This window comes from Monodon monoceros, unplaced genomic scaffold, assembly GCF_005190385.1.
Source record: "Monodon monoceros isolate NGI ecotype Baffin Bay Population unplaced genomic scaffold, NGI_Narwhal_1 Super_Scaffold_16, whole genome shotgun sequence".
Lineage (NCBI taxonomy): Eukaryota > Metazoa > Chordata > Mammalia > Artiodactyla > Monodontidae > Monodon > Monodon monoceros.
Genome location: NW_021703772.1, coordinates 86425292 through 86442073, shown reverse-complemented (window position 1 = coordinate 86442073; position 16782 = coordinate 86425292). Strand labels below are relative to the sequence as shown.

General features: G+C 35.1%; 1 protein-coding gene across 1 annotated transcript in view; it reads left to right on the top strand.

Moving 5' to 3' along the window:
- The window catches only part of ARHGAP15 (Rho GTPase activating protein 15), a 604198-nt gene that overhangs the window by 288209 nt on the left and 299207 nt on the right, over nt 1–16782 (top strand). The window contains exons 7-8 of the mRNA XM_029224609.1: nt 10916–11014; nt 12294–12423. Coding sequence (XP_029080442.1) covers nt 10916–11014; nt 12294–12423 — 229 coding nt within the window. The remainder of the gene's footprint in view (nt 1–10915; nt 11015–12293; nt 12424–16782) is intronic.

The following is a 16782-nucleotide window of genomic DNA, read 5'->3' as shown; positions in this document are numbered from 1 at the left end:
CTTTTGCCTTCAAAGTTGTCACAGTTTAGGCAATAAATTATATGGTCACTCTACTGATAATGCAATCAATGTATTTTTTAAAAAATCTAGCATTTTAAAATGGTGCTATTTCTAACATAAATATAGTTTTGTTTTGGAAATTAAGGAGTGTTAAAGTTTTTCTGCACACATGTAGCATAAGTAATGTGTCATTCCAGATGTCAGATGTCCCCATTACTGGCCTGTTTTTCAGTTGACAGATGTCATTGTCTATTATAAAGTCATGAGTGGTTTATTTTTTAAAAAGTGACATCAAATGATATATCTACTATTGTATTATATACACATTATGCCACTAAATTATAGTTTTAGAAATGTCAGATACTTCTACTTGTTTGTTTAAAGAGGACACTTTTGAATAAACAGTGATTTTCTCCCAAAAGCAGAATTATCACTTTTGCTCATTTTCAGGGAAAGTTTCATCATTTTCAACTTATTTAAACCTATAATTCATGGGGAAAGAAAAATTTCTTCTCATTCATGAACTTCCTAATTACACATATGCTTAGTCTGTTATCCTTAGTGAATAATGATGCTGTTTTATAAAGGCCAAAATCTAGATTGTCAAGCTCTTGGTTAAATACAATTTCAGAATTTTCAGAAACGAAAAGCAAGGTTTTGCTATAGTATTAGCTTTACTTCTTGGATTAGGAAGTTTCGATTCCAGACAATAAAAATTCACTAGTTGATCCCCAAATCCTCACTGAGTATTTGTTATTCTGCCCAGACCATGTAGTGTGACATCAGAGAAGGAAATAGCTACCCTTCGTTCTTGTGATCTACACATTCTCCCAGAGTAATTCTCAGTTCCCTCATTTCCCAGGTTGAAGTGGCATTAATTCTGTGAGAATAGTTCATCTGTGCCTGGGTAATCGGTGTTTACTAGAACAGCACAGAGGCGCTCTGTTTATGTCTGACAAAGTAGTTATAAATCACATTTCTTCAGATCATAAATACACATTTATCTTTAGAATATATCACCAACTGAGTCATTCTGATGTAAATATTGCACCTCTTAAATATAATGATGATAATCGAGGCTGTGAATCTACAGATTTGTGCAAGTGCTCCCTTTTCGATAACTGAAAATATTTAAATCGCAGAAGTTTTAACATCCTATGAGAAGTGGCAGACAGAGTGGGACCTACCAAAGTTGCAACTATTTTCTCTGAGTTATGAATAAGGCAGTCTCACTGGCTTCTGCAAGGAAATCACAGTACATTTTCTAAGTTGGTAGGCTTTTGTTGTGCTGGGAGCAGCGGCCCGGAAATGACTGACTCAGAGGGAGTCCTCAGCTCCTTCCCTTCTTTTAGTTCTGGCATCATATAGAAAGGGCTCTATGGCAAACCGTTATAAACAAAACAAAGTGAGCAATAGTCTGCAAATTTTCTCATTCAGTCAAAAGACCTGTGGGAACCATCCAGCTTTCTCAGACTGGTAAAGAGTCCATCTTTAGAGAGGTCCCCAAGATGATGGAGAATCAACATTGTGATGGCATTGCCATCTCTCTCTTGTTGGCATCCTTGTCTGGAAACTGTCTCAGTTGGCTGTAATTTTACTTGAAGATTAAAGCACAGATTTTTATATGTATCTTCTGTTCTCTGAATGTAAAAAATATAAAATACACCTACATTCATTTCTCACTGGTAGTCTTGTAATTCAGCAGATTTCTGTTTTTTCATTGAAACCTGGAGTTGAATTATCTTGAGCCGGAAGGCATTCAAGGTGCTGTTTTTTGCTCAGCTGTATTTTTCTATAAGCACCTAATTGTTTCCAAAAGTGATGTACAGTATGCAAAAACCTGAATCTACTGCAAAATAAGTCTGTACAGCACTCACGTTAACAGGTGTTCTCATTAATGTAAGTAGACATGGAACAATTCTTGAATGTTTTATAAATACTCATAATCATGGCCAAATATGTTACAACAGCATAAAGATACATACTTCAACATCTTTCATCCTTGTTGTGCAATCTCAGCACTTATTAACAGAAGACATGTGTGAGTAATAAACTAGGGGCAACAATACCTACTTCTTCTTAAGTCACTGTATCTTAAATTAACTAATACTTCTAAATAAAAAGTTTGCTTGTTTATTAATGTTGATAATGCTTTACTGAACATAATGGCTGCACCATTGATGGACCAGCAATGAGCACTTTTGCATCACTGAGGTTCTCTAAAGGCTTGACCCATTAACCTTAGGATTAACTCTTGAAAATCTTCAACTGTATCCAGTTTTGAGTATTGTCAGCTCTCAATTAGAAAGATCCACACATAGGGCGACATTCTTGAATGATCTAGTATAGATTACCCCTGCAAAACACATGCTTTGGAATATAATCAAGAACATTCTATTCTAGCAATATGCATTGAAATACAGGCCCACTCTTGGTGCTTCCTGAGTCCCTCCACGTTTAATCCTATTGTCTGAAGTCTAGGGCTTATTGACTGATGGGAAAACATAGTTTCAGATTGTTGTTCCCAGTCTTCAAAATGGATTGCCTACTCTACTCTGATAAAAAGTGTTATCAGGGGGCTTCCCTGGTGGCGCAGTGGTTGAGAGTCCGTCTGCCGATGCAGGGGACACGGGTTCGTGCCCCGGTCCGGGAAGATCCCACATGCCGCGGAGCGGCTGGGCCCGTGAGCCATGGCCGCTGAGCCTGCGCGTCCGGAGCCCGTGCTCCGTGACCGGAGGGGCCACAGCAGTGAGAGGCCCGCGTACCGCCAAAAAAAAAAACAAAAAAAACAAGTGTTATTAGTAGATATCCAAATAAACTACTTACGTTGCCTGACAGTACACAATGGTATTTTAACTTTCAAAATGCTATTACAATGGAGGATGAGTTAAATACTGTATGCTATGGCATATCAAACAATAGGATGTAATGCATTCACTGAAACGTGTAAGGTAGATATAGCTTACCTATATATTATTTACTTAGTGCCCCTTAGGTGTGGGTTGTGCAGCCATATACTGGATAGACAATTGCCCTTGGCTTCAGAGTAATTATAGTGTAGTGGGGGGAATAGAGAAATCAATAGGGAACTGCAATGGAGACCAGTACAGCCTATGATGAAATAGAAGCAGGATATCACAGAAGCACTTAGGAGGAACATCTATTTCAGAGAACGCTTTCCTGAAAAGCTGACATCTAAATTGACTTGAATAATATCATAGAGGAAGGCACAAGGTTCTGCACAAGGGAAACAACCTACTCTGAGGGAAGAAATAAGAATTAGTATGGGACAGCTGGACAAAAAAAAAAAAGAAAAAAATCAATATGGCTGGATTGTAGAGGTGCAGAGGAAAATGTGGAACAGGGGGGCTGCAGAGCAGGTAGGTGGCAGGGCACACAGGGTCTGGCAGCTTGAATTAAAGGTTTTATTTGCACTGCGGTGTACAGCTGTGGGGAATCTCAGAATGATATCAAGCAGAGGAATGGGATGATCAGATCCAAATTTCAGAAAGATCACTGTGGCTACAGTATGGAGCATGGATTGGAAGGGAAAACATAGATGAGACGGTGGGGAGACAAAAAGATATTGTCATTAAATCCATGTGGAAGATGATGGTAGTATACATAGTTAAATACATTAAAATTCCATAACAGTATACATGACTTTTCATTAAAATATAAACACATATAGTGTTTATCCATGAATCAAAAAAATTGAACGATAGCAATTTGGTGTACCTTGGGAAAAGGGAAATTTTGTGTTTGTTATACTTTTATATTTGGTAAGAAACTTTAAATTGGGCATTTCTTAAGTAAACACAGAAATAGTGACAACCATTCCAATTTGAAAATAGTGGGGACAGCAGATTCCCAAATGTCATGTGACTAAATGAGTAATTTTGCATAGTGAACATAGCTCAAGCTAGAAGCCGATCTGTGGTTGGCAGGGATTGAGTGGTGGGTACCAGCGAACACGAGCCCTGGGATGATGAGTTTACCTAGAGGCAGTTGCTCCCCCCAAATTTAAAAATTAACGTTAACAGCAATAAAACTCTAAGCTGATATCTTTATACACCAACTGCTTCGATTAGTCACTTTTTCAGTCGTTTTTCGTATGAGCACCACAGGCAAAAGTTTTGGTGTAGCTGACTGCAAACGTGTAGAAACTGCTAAACTATCTACTAATTACTTGGATAGTATTCTTTGATGAATATTGAGACGACTGTTTCTCAGTAGTTAAAATATTTTACTACAGGTAAAAGAATGAACACGAGTTTGTTTTTTTTTTCTTTGTTTGGGTTTGGGTATTTCATTCATAAACAGAAAGGTAGAGTGGGCAAGTGATTCAGGGTGTGAATGTTCACTACGGGACCAGTTTTATTACGCAGAACAAATCTGTGTTGTAGGAATGCAGGGACCAAATTATTTGAGTGTCAAAGGTACAGTTCAATTTCAGTTAAAAAACACTGTTTCTTGAAAGTTTGACCTTAAACCTTGGATTTCAGAACACACTTAAAATCTGTCGTGTATATTGCCCAACATTTGTTTACTTTCCATTAAATAAGAAATTGCTTACATGAGCAGGTTATTTTGATATGATGACACCACTGAGGGTTCCAGTAAATGTACATGCAAATCAATCAACCCCAAACACATTGAAAACATATCCAATAAACCTCTCGAAACTAATGAACTCACGTTTGTTAACACAAAGGGAGTTGTGGATACACAGGATCCTTTGGTGGCCAGGCTCATTTAGTAGCGTGTGGATTTTAGAACATTTCTCAGAGTCAGAAGAAACAGGGTAATTATAACATAAGGTTCAACATCTTTAGATATGTAGAACATTTTCCGTTGCTTAAAACAAATATTCCCTAAGAAAGTATAAAACATTTTTCTGACTTGCAAAGTTTTTGCAGTCTATCATTTAAATTACTTAAATAAAGGGAGCTTTACTGGTCCCCAAAGCTGAGAATATAACACCCTCCATGCATATTAGCTTGATCTTCTTGACAGACCAGAAAAGTGTTTGTGTGTGCCAATTAAAACGAAAATGGATCCCTAGTGGCTTGTTCCTCACCCGACTTCTGAAGACTGCTATCATTGTTTGCTAGGATAAGGCTGCTATCCAAAGTAAACAAACTTTTCAAAACTTTCATGACAGATGGGGGTTACAAATGCATTTTAATAAGAGAGTTGCCAAAGCAACTTTTTTTTTCTAATCAGCATATATTTACTTAACATCTAGCAACATTGGGAACACAAGGCAGATACTTTCTCACAAAATGTTTTAACAAGTAACATTTTTGGAAAGACAAATTGAAGACCTTTTACTTCTAACTGATATTTTACCCTCAGTTTTATGTTAACTTTGCTCGACATGTTAAGAAAAATGTTAGGAGTTACTCAAACCAGATTGTAATTTGAGACAGACATGCAGCTTGATAATGTAATTTCTTTGGTGGTCATAAACACCTTTGAGACCAAGTAATTTAACTATTAGTATAACCATGGCAACGTCCATATCAAATGTGGAGTGTGATGCAAGATGAAAAAAAAATGTTAATCTGAGGGTTTTTTTCAAATCATTATTGCTTCAATTTTAGGTCTTGACATCTCACTATGATGTGGCCAAGATATATATTTTTATGCTATTAGAATTAAATAAAGATACAACCAAAATTAATAAAAAAAATTTATTTTCACTTCAAATGAATTTGCTATACTTTGACATAACTTTTTATATCTACTTAATTTAATTTAAACATAATGGTTTCATCAAGAAGTCCAAAGTGTCTCCAAATATAGTAGCAATTAAATTCCATTCCTCTTAAATGGGTAATCTGCTTACTTGTAGAATCACTGTAGCCACACGATTTAACATTTTTCAAGGCTCTTTGGATATCTGGCATATTTTATTACACATTTCCTATATACAGTTTCAACTTTATTAAGATGGAATAAACCCTCCTTAGGCTCATCGTCAGAGTTTGATCCTAAGCAAAATGTGAAAGATACTTAGTTCAAACATAGGATTGTTTTAGTTCTTTCTAGAATCTCAAAGAGTTTTTTGGGTGCTCCAATTCTGTTTTAGATTTTTTTTTTTTCGTAGCAAGATAGTAGCTGCTTTTGAGGGGAAAAAAAAAAGAAGGAAAACATCTGAGAAACAATATTGGTTATCTTTTAAAATTGTGCTATCTTTAGCATAACAGTAAAGAAACAAGCAACTTTTGTCTAAGATCTATATTCCAAATTTCACAACTGAAACCAAATCATCATGGTCCTTTTCCCATATGCAGAGCCCTTGACTGTATACAACTGTTTGCTAAGAACTAGTGAACTAGAAATCAAGATCTTTGTAATCTCTTAATTCTGTCATTTAAAGTGATGCCAATTTGATAGAATGGCATTCTCATTTTCCTCATTTGCTTCATTTTCTTCATTTGCAAAATTACTTTATGATAGTGGTAGAAAGCTGCATTTGAAGAATGTTTAATATGTGCTTTGAGATCATTAAAGCTGTTATCACTTTGCATGCCAAGTGGTAGTATTCATATCCTTAATATACTAAAGTTCTGATAAAGTCAACCTTTAAAGAATAACATATCATGACCAATAGTTTATATATAATTCCATGATACAAATGTGTCTGCAGTAATTACTCCCTCCTCTGAAATCTTGACATGAGCATTGTCTGTGCCACTCACATTGGGACTTAGTATAAGCCATTTTCTATTGTTATTTATCCTTATACTCATATGTCCTATTTATCCAAACAGATTGTGAGCTCTTGAGGGTGAGAGTTGTGTATTCTTAGCTTCTAACAATTTGCCTTGCACTTAATAGATGTTTAATCAGTCCTTATTGATGATTAGGGAGATGTTCGGTGAGAAATACATCTTCTCATTCTCCTGAACTAAAATTATGTGTGGGGTTTATTCTGCAGTAAGTAAGTTGTTACTATCAAACAGGGGAACACATGTCACTTGTTAACTCTAGCACCTTTGATAGTCTCCCAACATTCATTTGAGGTCAACTGTAATGGAAGTAGCCGACAATATTTTACCATCAAATATGTTTTACTGATGAGGTATCTATAATGTAAAGTTGTTCATTGATCATTATCACATACATTTAGTTATTATTTATAAAAGACTGAAAAATAACTAAAGTAATATGTCTATAATGTTTCCTCTATGGAGCTATGAATAGTTTTAATTTGTTTTTTCATTATCTTTAGTTTTTCTAAATTCTCCACAGTAAATTTAATGTCTTACAATCAGGAAAAAAAAAAGTGATGTTCTGAAAATTTTTTGTTTCTATTCTGGTAAACCAAAGTATGGAAAATGTTAATAATATAAATACCATCCTACATATTAATTTCTCATTTAAATGAACATCCAACAGGGGAAAGACTAACCGCCAGAATGCATTTTGACAAGAGCAGTACTTAATTGACAATATTGAAAAGGGCAATACTTAAACATAAACCCTACTCATTAAAAGTCCTTTAAGCAGCTTTAAATTAGCATAACTATACTCCATTTGTTAATTAAAGGTTAGAAAACAAATTTATTCTCTCCTTATCTCTAATCAGTGAAGTTTGGAGTTGGGACGTACCTGCTTTCATCTTCAGAGGAGCCCTAACAAGGACACAGACTAAGTTATGTCCCTAGCCCAGGGAAACTATTGCACAATTAACACCAGAGTCTTGAGGAATGTGTCTGTTCTGCGTGTTGCCCAGTGGATATGCTTATGTAATTTCTTAGGCATACACTTATTACCAGCAAGAATTCAGGTGGTCATTATTTAGCAAGAAAAAGTTTCAGGCAAATTTCCTGACAGGTATTTAAATATATCTATTCTTGACAACACCAGAAAATTTCATTGAGACGGCTTTGGTGCCAGGATATATCCCTTCAAAATACAGCTTAGTGGAGATAAGGGATTTCAAGAGGTATTTGTCTAAAGTAGGCTTTGAAGCAAAGTGTAGACCAACAGCTCTTGCCTAAACCCATCTTTTCTGGAAGTTCTTCCTTCATCTACCTTATTCCAGCATCTGTCAGTTAGACAAAGCATGATACAGAAAGAATACATTAGCCTGGCTTAATATCAAATCTTTTATGTCTGTTATCAGTTCTATATCACTCTATAGTGTCATCAGGAGATAATCAAACATTTAGTCAAAGCTAACATTTACTGATATCTTTTTTTTTAAGAGTGTTGAAAATCTGATTGCTCAAAGTGCAAGTATGATTCAGCAAACCATTTATCAGAAAACCTAAAGAAGTAATGTTAAAAAAGTGGATTGAGAAACCTGAATTAAATGTGTTTTGCCAGCCAAAGACTTTGAAACTGCTTTCCTGTGAGTGATTGGAATGGAGCAGAACAGTCAATTACTGACTGTAATTAAGAAGTGGATGCATTTAAACTGTAGAGAGCAGTAGCAGACTTCTCCAGACTGCCTAGTAACTTGAAAGATTAGTGGGAAGACCAAGGAAAGGATGTAAACTGTATCTTTCTGATAGTATGTTTTGAATGAATTGCATTCACATAGTTCTCTGATCCAGCTTCTCAAAATGAATTCATAAATCACTGATTATGTACAATTAATGCAGTAATATATTTGGACAAAGAAACTTTTAAAGTACATTTTGCTCTTGGTTGTGTTAGGAGTAAAGATCCCCTTTGCATTGCATAGCATGCACCAAAAATGCAAATGCACTGCTGAAGTACTTACATTTTATCACTGTTTGAATTTACTAGACTGAAAACTGAACCATACTGGCTCTTTCCTAAACCCTCAGAATATGTTTGTTTCTGGTACTTTGAAAATGTTCCTTTTTATAATTTTAATAATGGTTTATTTATAATGGCAGAGAAATAGGTTGTACACTGCATTTGGGCTAATTGATTTTTCTCTGTGTATGTTAACAAATTGTAACATTATATAATACATTCTTAATCAAAATATTTACCTTCAGATTAGGATGAAGGTAGAGGTCAAGGCCATTACTAGTTTTCTTGCGTTAGTTAGAAGTGACCTTATATTTTTAGATGACTATTTCTGTGGCAGCACTTTATAAAGTAAATATTTGGAACTTTATGTAAGTAAAGACCATTGTAAGTGTGTTCAGATAATTAAGCAAACATCAGCTTAACTGTCTTTTACTAGATACATAAAACAGAGGACTATTTGGAGGCTATTTTGAGCCATCCCGAATCTTGCACGCAATTTTACTTTAAAAAAAAGAGTGATAGGGCTTCCCTGGTGGCGCAGTGGTTGAGAGTCCACCTGCTGATGCAGGGGATACGGGTTCGTGCCCCGGTCCGGGAAGATCCCACGTGCCGCGGAGCGGCTGTGCCCGTGGGCCATGGCCGCTGAGCCTGCGCGTCTGGAGCCTGTGCTCCGCAACGGGAAAGGCCACAGCAGTGAGAGGCCCACGTACCGAAAAAAAAAAAGGGTGATAGGCCCTGGTAATCTGTCAAATGCTAGTGTGGATAATTAAATTCCTCTTATTTTCTAATCTTTCACTTCTCATAATTTGAATGTACTTTGAATAGTTCCTTTTCTTACAATTGTAAAAAGTTGGAATCCAACTCACTCAAGAATGGTTGCATTGCAGCACTGAGTAATGTTGCATCTCTAAATAGTTTTTTCTAAAAATCAATGCAAATGAATATATATGTATGTGTGTAATCAAAGATTGCTTTAAAACTCCAGGATTATTGTCATTAAATGTTGCCATAAGAATCACTGAAACCTTCAGAGTGAGCTATTTGGGGTAATAATTGTCACTTTAATGATAGAATTACAGAGACATTTTGTAGCATGATTTGTGATTTTCTGAACTCGTGCCACATTTCAGCATTTACCTCCTATTTAGAGGAAGTAAGGCTGAGAAGAGGTGACTAGCTCCTGACTGAGTATTTTGAAATGTCAGTCCTCTAAACCTCTGAAGCTTTGCTTGATGTGTGACAGTAGTTGGGAAATGTTCATCTTCCTGTTGAAACAAAAAGTCAACAATACAAAGGGAAAATCTTCACAGTTCAGATTGATAGCTTAATACGAAGAGCGTGTCCACACCCACTCTAATCAAATTCTTGTGTAAGTAGTCCTTTATGTGTGAAATCAAGAGCATTGCTCTGTTTTCTATAGGGCCACATTCTTCTCTCACAATTCCAGGGAGAAAAAGATTCCCTGCAATGAAAAACGTATAGTTGCATGCTAAATATTGCCAACTACTAACAGCCCTAAGAGTCTGGAACAGGAATGTTCATTTGATAAGTACTCTCCATGAGAGGTTCAAATATGTAAATGAACTTTTATTCTAATGTACTCCCTTTGTGGGGAAATTGGTCCTTTATTGCTTTCCTATAGGTCTTTATGATAGGAAAGTAGAAATAGCCAAATGTTATTTGTTAGAATGACCTTTCAGAAAAGTCTGCATTAGTCTCTTTGGTAAATAATCTGTTTTAGTGCCCTCCATATAGAGATACTCTTTGATTTGAAAGAGACAAACAGGAAAGAGCCAAAAGTGCAGAATGAATTCTGACACACCCGGGTGCATTTTTCTGAGGTTCTGACTTAAGTGGATACTGTCTGCATTATTCTGAACTTCCTGGCTTGCTTTCTCCATGAGTTGGAGTAATTCAGCTTTAGGCCTACTCTGAGTTAATTGTTCTATTATTAAAACAATAATATATTTGTTATGACATGAAAAAATCGTTTATAGAGAGCAGTTCAAAATGATCCTAGTCTCCCAGTTTCCAGAAAGACAATTACTGGAATACAAGAAAATATCTGAGTGTATTAAAGTGTGTTTTTTAAAAAAGTATATATTTTTTAATGTAAGAGATCTATTTTATTTTATATGGTTTGCTTACCTCTCAATTTTTTTTTTTTTTTTTTTAGATCACAACAGTATCAGGAAATGAGTTCCTTCTGCAGTCAGATATTGACTTCATCATATTGGATTGGTTCAATGCTATCAAAAATGCAATTGACAGATTGGTATGTATTTGTTTTGGCTGTTACCTTTATGAATTAGAATGTAGTCATTTAAATCTATTGCTTAGGCATAAGCACACATGCATTTAAGTAGATCCTATGAATTGAGAGTTAGTAAGTTATTTTAAGTTTAAATAGTCCACGAAAACCATTTTCAGTAGAGAGGATTTGTGGAACTAAATGTCATTTGATTTTTCTCTTTCAAAAACACAGTGCATTCATTTTTTTTCTGAAATAACACAGACATTCATTCACTGAAGGCTGTAAAAAGCACACAAGAACTTAATAACTACTGAATTTTTACATTTTCAGTTTATGCAATCTATAATACATATTCTTAAAAATAAATATCAATGTATTTAAGCCCATACTCACTGTTACAATACCAGTAAACAATAACCCTTTGTATTGATTTTCATTGTTCTTCCAGCTAAGCTAGATTGTTCTTCTCATGAAAATTACGTATCTAGAACTTCATGAAATTACCCTAAATTCACACATTTAGAGTATGTTCTTAAAAGAGTCAAATTATTTAAAACTACTCATTTTATACTGTTTCTCGACCAAACATCTTATTTTAGGACACTAATATTTGCAAAATCTTGAGAAGAAAATATTCTTGAGCGCTTTTAATAATGTATACAAAAACTACAACATTTTTGTGTAATTTTACTGTGATTTAATCACACACTTCCATTATATAACTTTGGGATCAAAACTTTAAAAAATAAAATAACAAATTGACTTTTCCCCATCATCAATATAGTTCCCTTATCCAGGCACACATGAGTACTCATGCACACACACACACACACACACACACACACACACACACACACAGATTGCTGTTGTCATTAAGAGTGGACTCTGGAGTCAAACTTCCTGCATTTGAAAGTTTGAATCCAGGTTCTATCATTTACTAGCTGTGTGGCCTTAGGCAAATTACTTATCTCTTTTGGCTTCAGTCTCCTTGTCTGGAAAATAAGGATAATAATAATAATACCTACCTCATAGGATTACTGTGATGATTGAGTTAATGCATGGAGTGCGTGGGGTATGCACAGCATTTAGTAAGTTTTATATATATATATATATATATGTATATGTGTGTGTGTATATATATATATAATTATTAAATTTGAAAATTGAGCTTAGCTTAGGGGCCCTATTCCAAAATAATTATCTTATTTCAAACTTCTCTTTAACAGCAAAATAGATCACAGAACTATTCAGTGCATTTTTTCTTCCTTGTAAAATTATCCCATCTAATTGTCATTTCCAGCCAAAGGATCCAAGTAGTCCTTCAAGAAACCTGGAATTATTTAAAATTCAGAGATCCTCCAGTACTGAACTACTAAGTCACTATGATAGTGATATAAAAGAACAGAAACCAGAGAACAGGAAATCTTTAAGTAAGTATTTTCTTTTGACTTGCTCATTTTAACTCTGTTTAAATGCAGTGCTTATGAAATATAAATGCATTGAAATGAGATTTGAGCCAAACTCATACTACTCATGGAAGATTCGTAGCCATTTTCTGGCCAGGGATTCATGCACTGGAGGGCAGTCTGGGCGCTTTGCATGCGTCATTGTTGGTAATGCCTTTTGAAAAAATAATTGTTCCAAGGTCATGGTCTCTGCTTACAGCAAACCTCTGAATCTCTGAGTAATAACCATGGCGTTCAGATTGGTGATTGATTTTGAGAGTGGGAAATGTCAAGTGTCTCCAAACCTTGGTAAGCTGACTATTTGATTTCCATACATTAAAAGATATATGAGTGACCAGCATAGTTGGCTCAACATAAACCAACAGACTATGCAACTTTCTACACTTTTAGACCACCAGAAAGATTTAGAAATATGGAATGTGGATTAGATGTCCTCCAAGGTCACATCTATTTCTAATATTCTAAAAGAAATGAATTTGAAATGAAAAGGACCAGTCTGTCCACTTATATAGTGACCTTGAGCATATCTCTTAACCTTCTTCACTCTGATTATTCCTCAATAAAGGGAGTTATGAAAAAGTGTCGTGCATATCTCACAGAGTTGACATGAGTCTCAGCTTCCTAAAAGAACAAGTAGATATCTCTGGAATTAGAGAAAAACAATTTCCCAAAGTCTTGTAAATTATAATACCTTTCTTGCATCATCTGTCTACCTACACTGAATCTTCTGAATCACCATTTTTTCTGCAATTTCCCTCTGACCGAAGATCAGTGTAGTTATATCCTAGCTTTTTGAACTTAAGGAGAACTCAGTAAGTAGAGAAAGGCTGATTATGGAATATCTCCTTATCTACATATGTATATGAGTAAATATGCTAGATGACCATATGTGTAGATACACATATTTGTGTGCATTAGAGAATATTATACATATTTATACATAAATGTACATGTACATTCACCCACATGACAAGAAAGAGGGAAACTATTTATATGTGATACTATATCTTCCAAATCTAAATTATTAGGAACCCAAATCTAGAAACAGCATGACAACTTTGAGTAAGAGCACCCTTTCAAAACTGTCATTATTCAAAGAACCATACCATAGTTTCAACAACTGTTAGGTACATATTTAGGTAGCAGTTGTGTTAACTTAGAGCTTAAAATTATCAATGTTAATGTCTTGGACTGTATGATGCTTTCCAAATTATTTGTGGAAGATATACAATGCCATTTTTAAAAGTTTTCCATATGATGGTACAGTTTGAAGTTATCTCATTTGAAGATTTCTCTTGAATTCCTGGTCACTCATTGTCCCTCTTGACTTCATATGGGATCAGACATAAGATTTTAGAATTAGAATTCAACTGTGAGTGCATAATTAATGTTAACTACATAAACATTTGTAGTGGATATAAAAGGATGCATGAGGCAATGAGCAGTAGCTCTGGAATCTCAGATATAATTGCTGGTTTGGAGGAGACCTTGGCACATTTCTGAAGCCTAAAGCTCAGGAGAAAATAAAGGTTTATAAAAGTGTGTGTGAGAAACATTGAGGTAAATGGATTTTGTATTCAGCAATAGTCACTTGAAATGTTTTCAGACCATACTGGGGAAAAAAATTCCTACAGGTAGAATACCAGCCGCTTCTCTTTGGAATTTATTTTTAACTGGGAAAGACAGTTATTTGTCTACTTTGGGCTTAAATTCGATCCTGTCTAAAGACAAGGAAAGAGACATATGATTCATTCTATTCATTTCAAAATGTATTTAACTGTATAATGACCTCATATTCACCTTTTTCTATGCAGTTAAAAAGTAATGATAGCAAATACTGAGTACTTACTATTCAGGCATTGTTCTAAGTGCTTGTCTTATATTGATTTACTTAATCCTTCTACTAACCCAATGACATAGGTACCATTATTAACCCTATTTTATAGATGAGGAAACTGAGGCACAGAAAATTAAAGCAACTTGTACAAAAAACAAGTTATGGAGACAAGTTTCAAACCCAAGCAAACCGATATTAGAGTCTGTGCTTTTAACCATCACACTATAGTGAAGTGAACAAATAAAAGGTAAACTTAGTTTATATCAACCTTGGCCTTGGGTGGAAATATTACATTAAAGATGAGATCCATATAAATCAATAAACTTAAATAGGGACCCAAAAACATATTAGCAAAAGAATTAAAACCAGATGTTGCCTTTGGACTTTGATTTCACTGTTAAACTAAAAGGGTCATTTAATCTTTACTGCTAGCCCTAATTTTAGAAAATGCTTCGTTACTGTATTTTGGTGGATATTTATAGTTGTAAGCCTTTTTTAGGACTAGTATATTTTTTGCAACGTAGGATACAGTTAATATCCATCTAATACTTTGAATGAAGTTCATTCGGTATTTACATATTCATTTTCATTTGAAAGGCATAATGATTGACCCACCCACACAATATCAAATTAGCTATGCATTTAAGATAGTGATTGGCATATTTTATATTTGATGCTTTTTAAAATATTTTTTCAAGTAGGAAATACGCTCTGTGAAACCCCTCTGATCTCAGTCCCAGATTTGAGCACCCAAACTTAAGTTTTTAAAGCATGCATTCGGTTTTATGTCACCCTCTTGAGATTAAATAATTACGTGGAGTTAGAGAGTCACAGTGTCTCCTTCCTTATTAGCAGTCTAAGAACAAACTTTATTGTCAGTTTGCTGCCTTTGGCTTCCTGTGCCCTTGATGTTCCCACGAGTTTTGTCGCCAAGATTGTAGACAGATAAAGCCAGAATTACTTTTTTTAAAGGCATGTGAACATCATTAGCAGCTAACAGGTGGTCATTTCATTGTCCAGTTTCTCTGTATAACATGGGAAAAAAAATATGTACTTTCAGTGAGTGAATCAGAAAGTTAAGTGCTTAAATATACTTTCCTTTTTAAAATATGATTCTAACCTGCCAACACTATTAAGTACTAATCAGATATTTTAAGATATCAGTTGAGTCTTACAGACAAGAAGCCAGAAAATTCAATGCAAGGGCCAAATCACTGTGGGAAATTCAGGACACCAGCATGGGATGAGAGTGGGAGAGCAGCTCTCCAGGGAGGGCTGTTATGGAAAGTGGAGAGTCAGTCAAAGAAAATGCTAACATATTTTTCCGAGGAAAGAGAAGTGTCTTCCACTGATGGCAAAGAGGAAAAGCTCAAATATAAATCCAAGAAACCTTGGAGAGCTTTCTGAACTTTTCTGAGCTTTACTTTCTAGATCTATAAAAATGGATCTAATACTGTCCTTGCAGGATCAAGTGAGAATGTGAAATTAGATATGTAAATACTTAGCTCACAGCAGGCACTCAATAAGTAGGAGGTCTTATTATTACCCTCTATGTCCCCAAGCAGATGGCACCAAACTAGGGCATGAGCCAAGGGTGGTGTCTGATAGAAGACTGGAGCAAGGCATATATACTTGACATCTTCTCTCTGAGTGTAGAGGAAATAGGGGGAAAGGAGCCAGAACTGGATATGGGAGTTATGGCTGCAAAAATCTAAATATGAGCAGCTGGTCTTTTCCCTGGCGACTCCCTAGGTGAAAATGGCAGCCAGGGCATTCTTGGGAGCAGCACACCAGGAACTAGCACAAGGGAGCCAAGAAATACTCTTGATTCATTTATGCCCAGAAGAGCAGTTCATTAAGAAATTCCAGTTGATGGAAAGGATTCAGCATCTAGCCATTTCACCATTGCTTTAGCCATACCTCTAGTTTATTCCCTCATTCATGTATTTATTATTTTTCATTAATAGATATATCTGAAGCCACACCACTAAAATTCCTGGCTCCACACATCTGTACTTTAAACTTTTAAAAATTATTTTTGTATTTAGATTATGCTGTAGGAGTAGTATATCTCATGCTAATCAATTGCTAAGCTGTAAATCCATGTATGGAAATCTTGAATAAGTTTATACAAAACTGATACTTAGCATTATAAATAAGCACCCCAAAATGAACATAAGGTAGAAGAATAAAATCAAAAGTAATAGAACCGAAAGGAAATGGGTTTCCTATTAACTGTCTTTTGATGAAAGCATTGTAAAAACCAAATGTATTCTGGGTGAAATCCTAAAAGTATTTTAGATATGGATTTCCTAATTCCACAGCTCCTTAGTGATGTATGTAACAAGAACGTATGTACAAGGCTACAGGAATAAAGATAAGAATGGAAAAATTGGATTGAGATATTTATACAGTGGAAAATGAAAATGCTTGTGAAACTTTAGTGATATTTTTGTTTAAAAATTTGCCTGCAAAGTAATAATGGT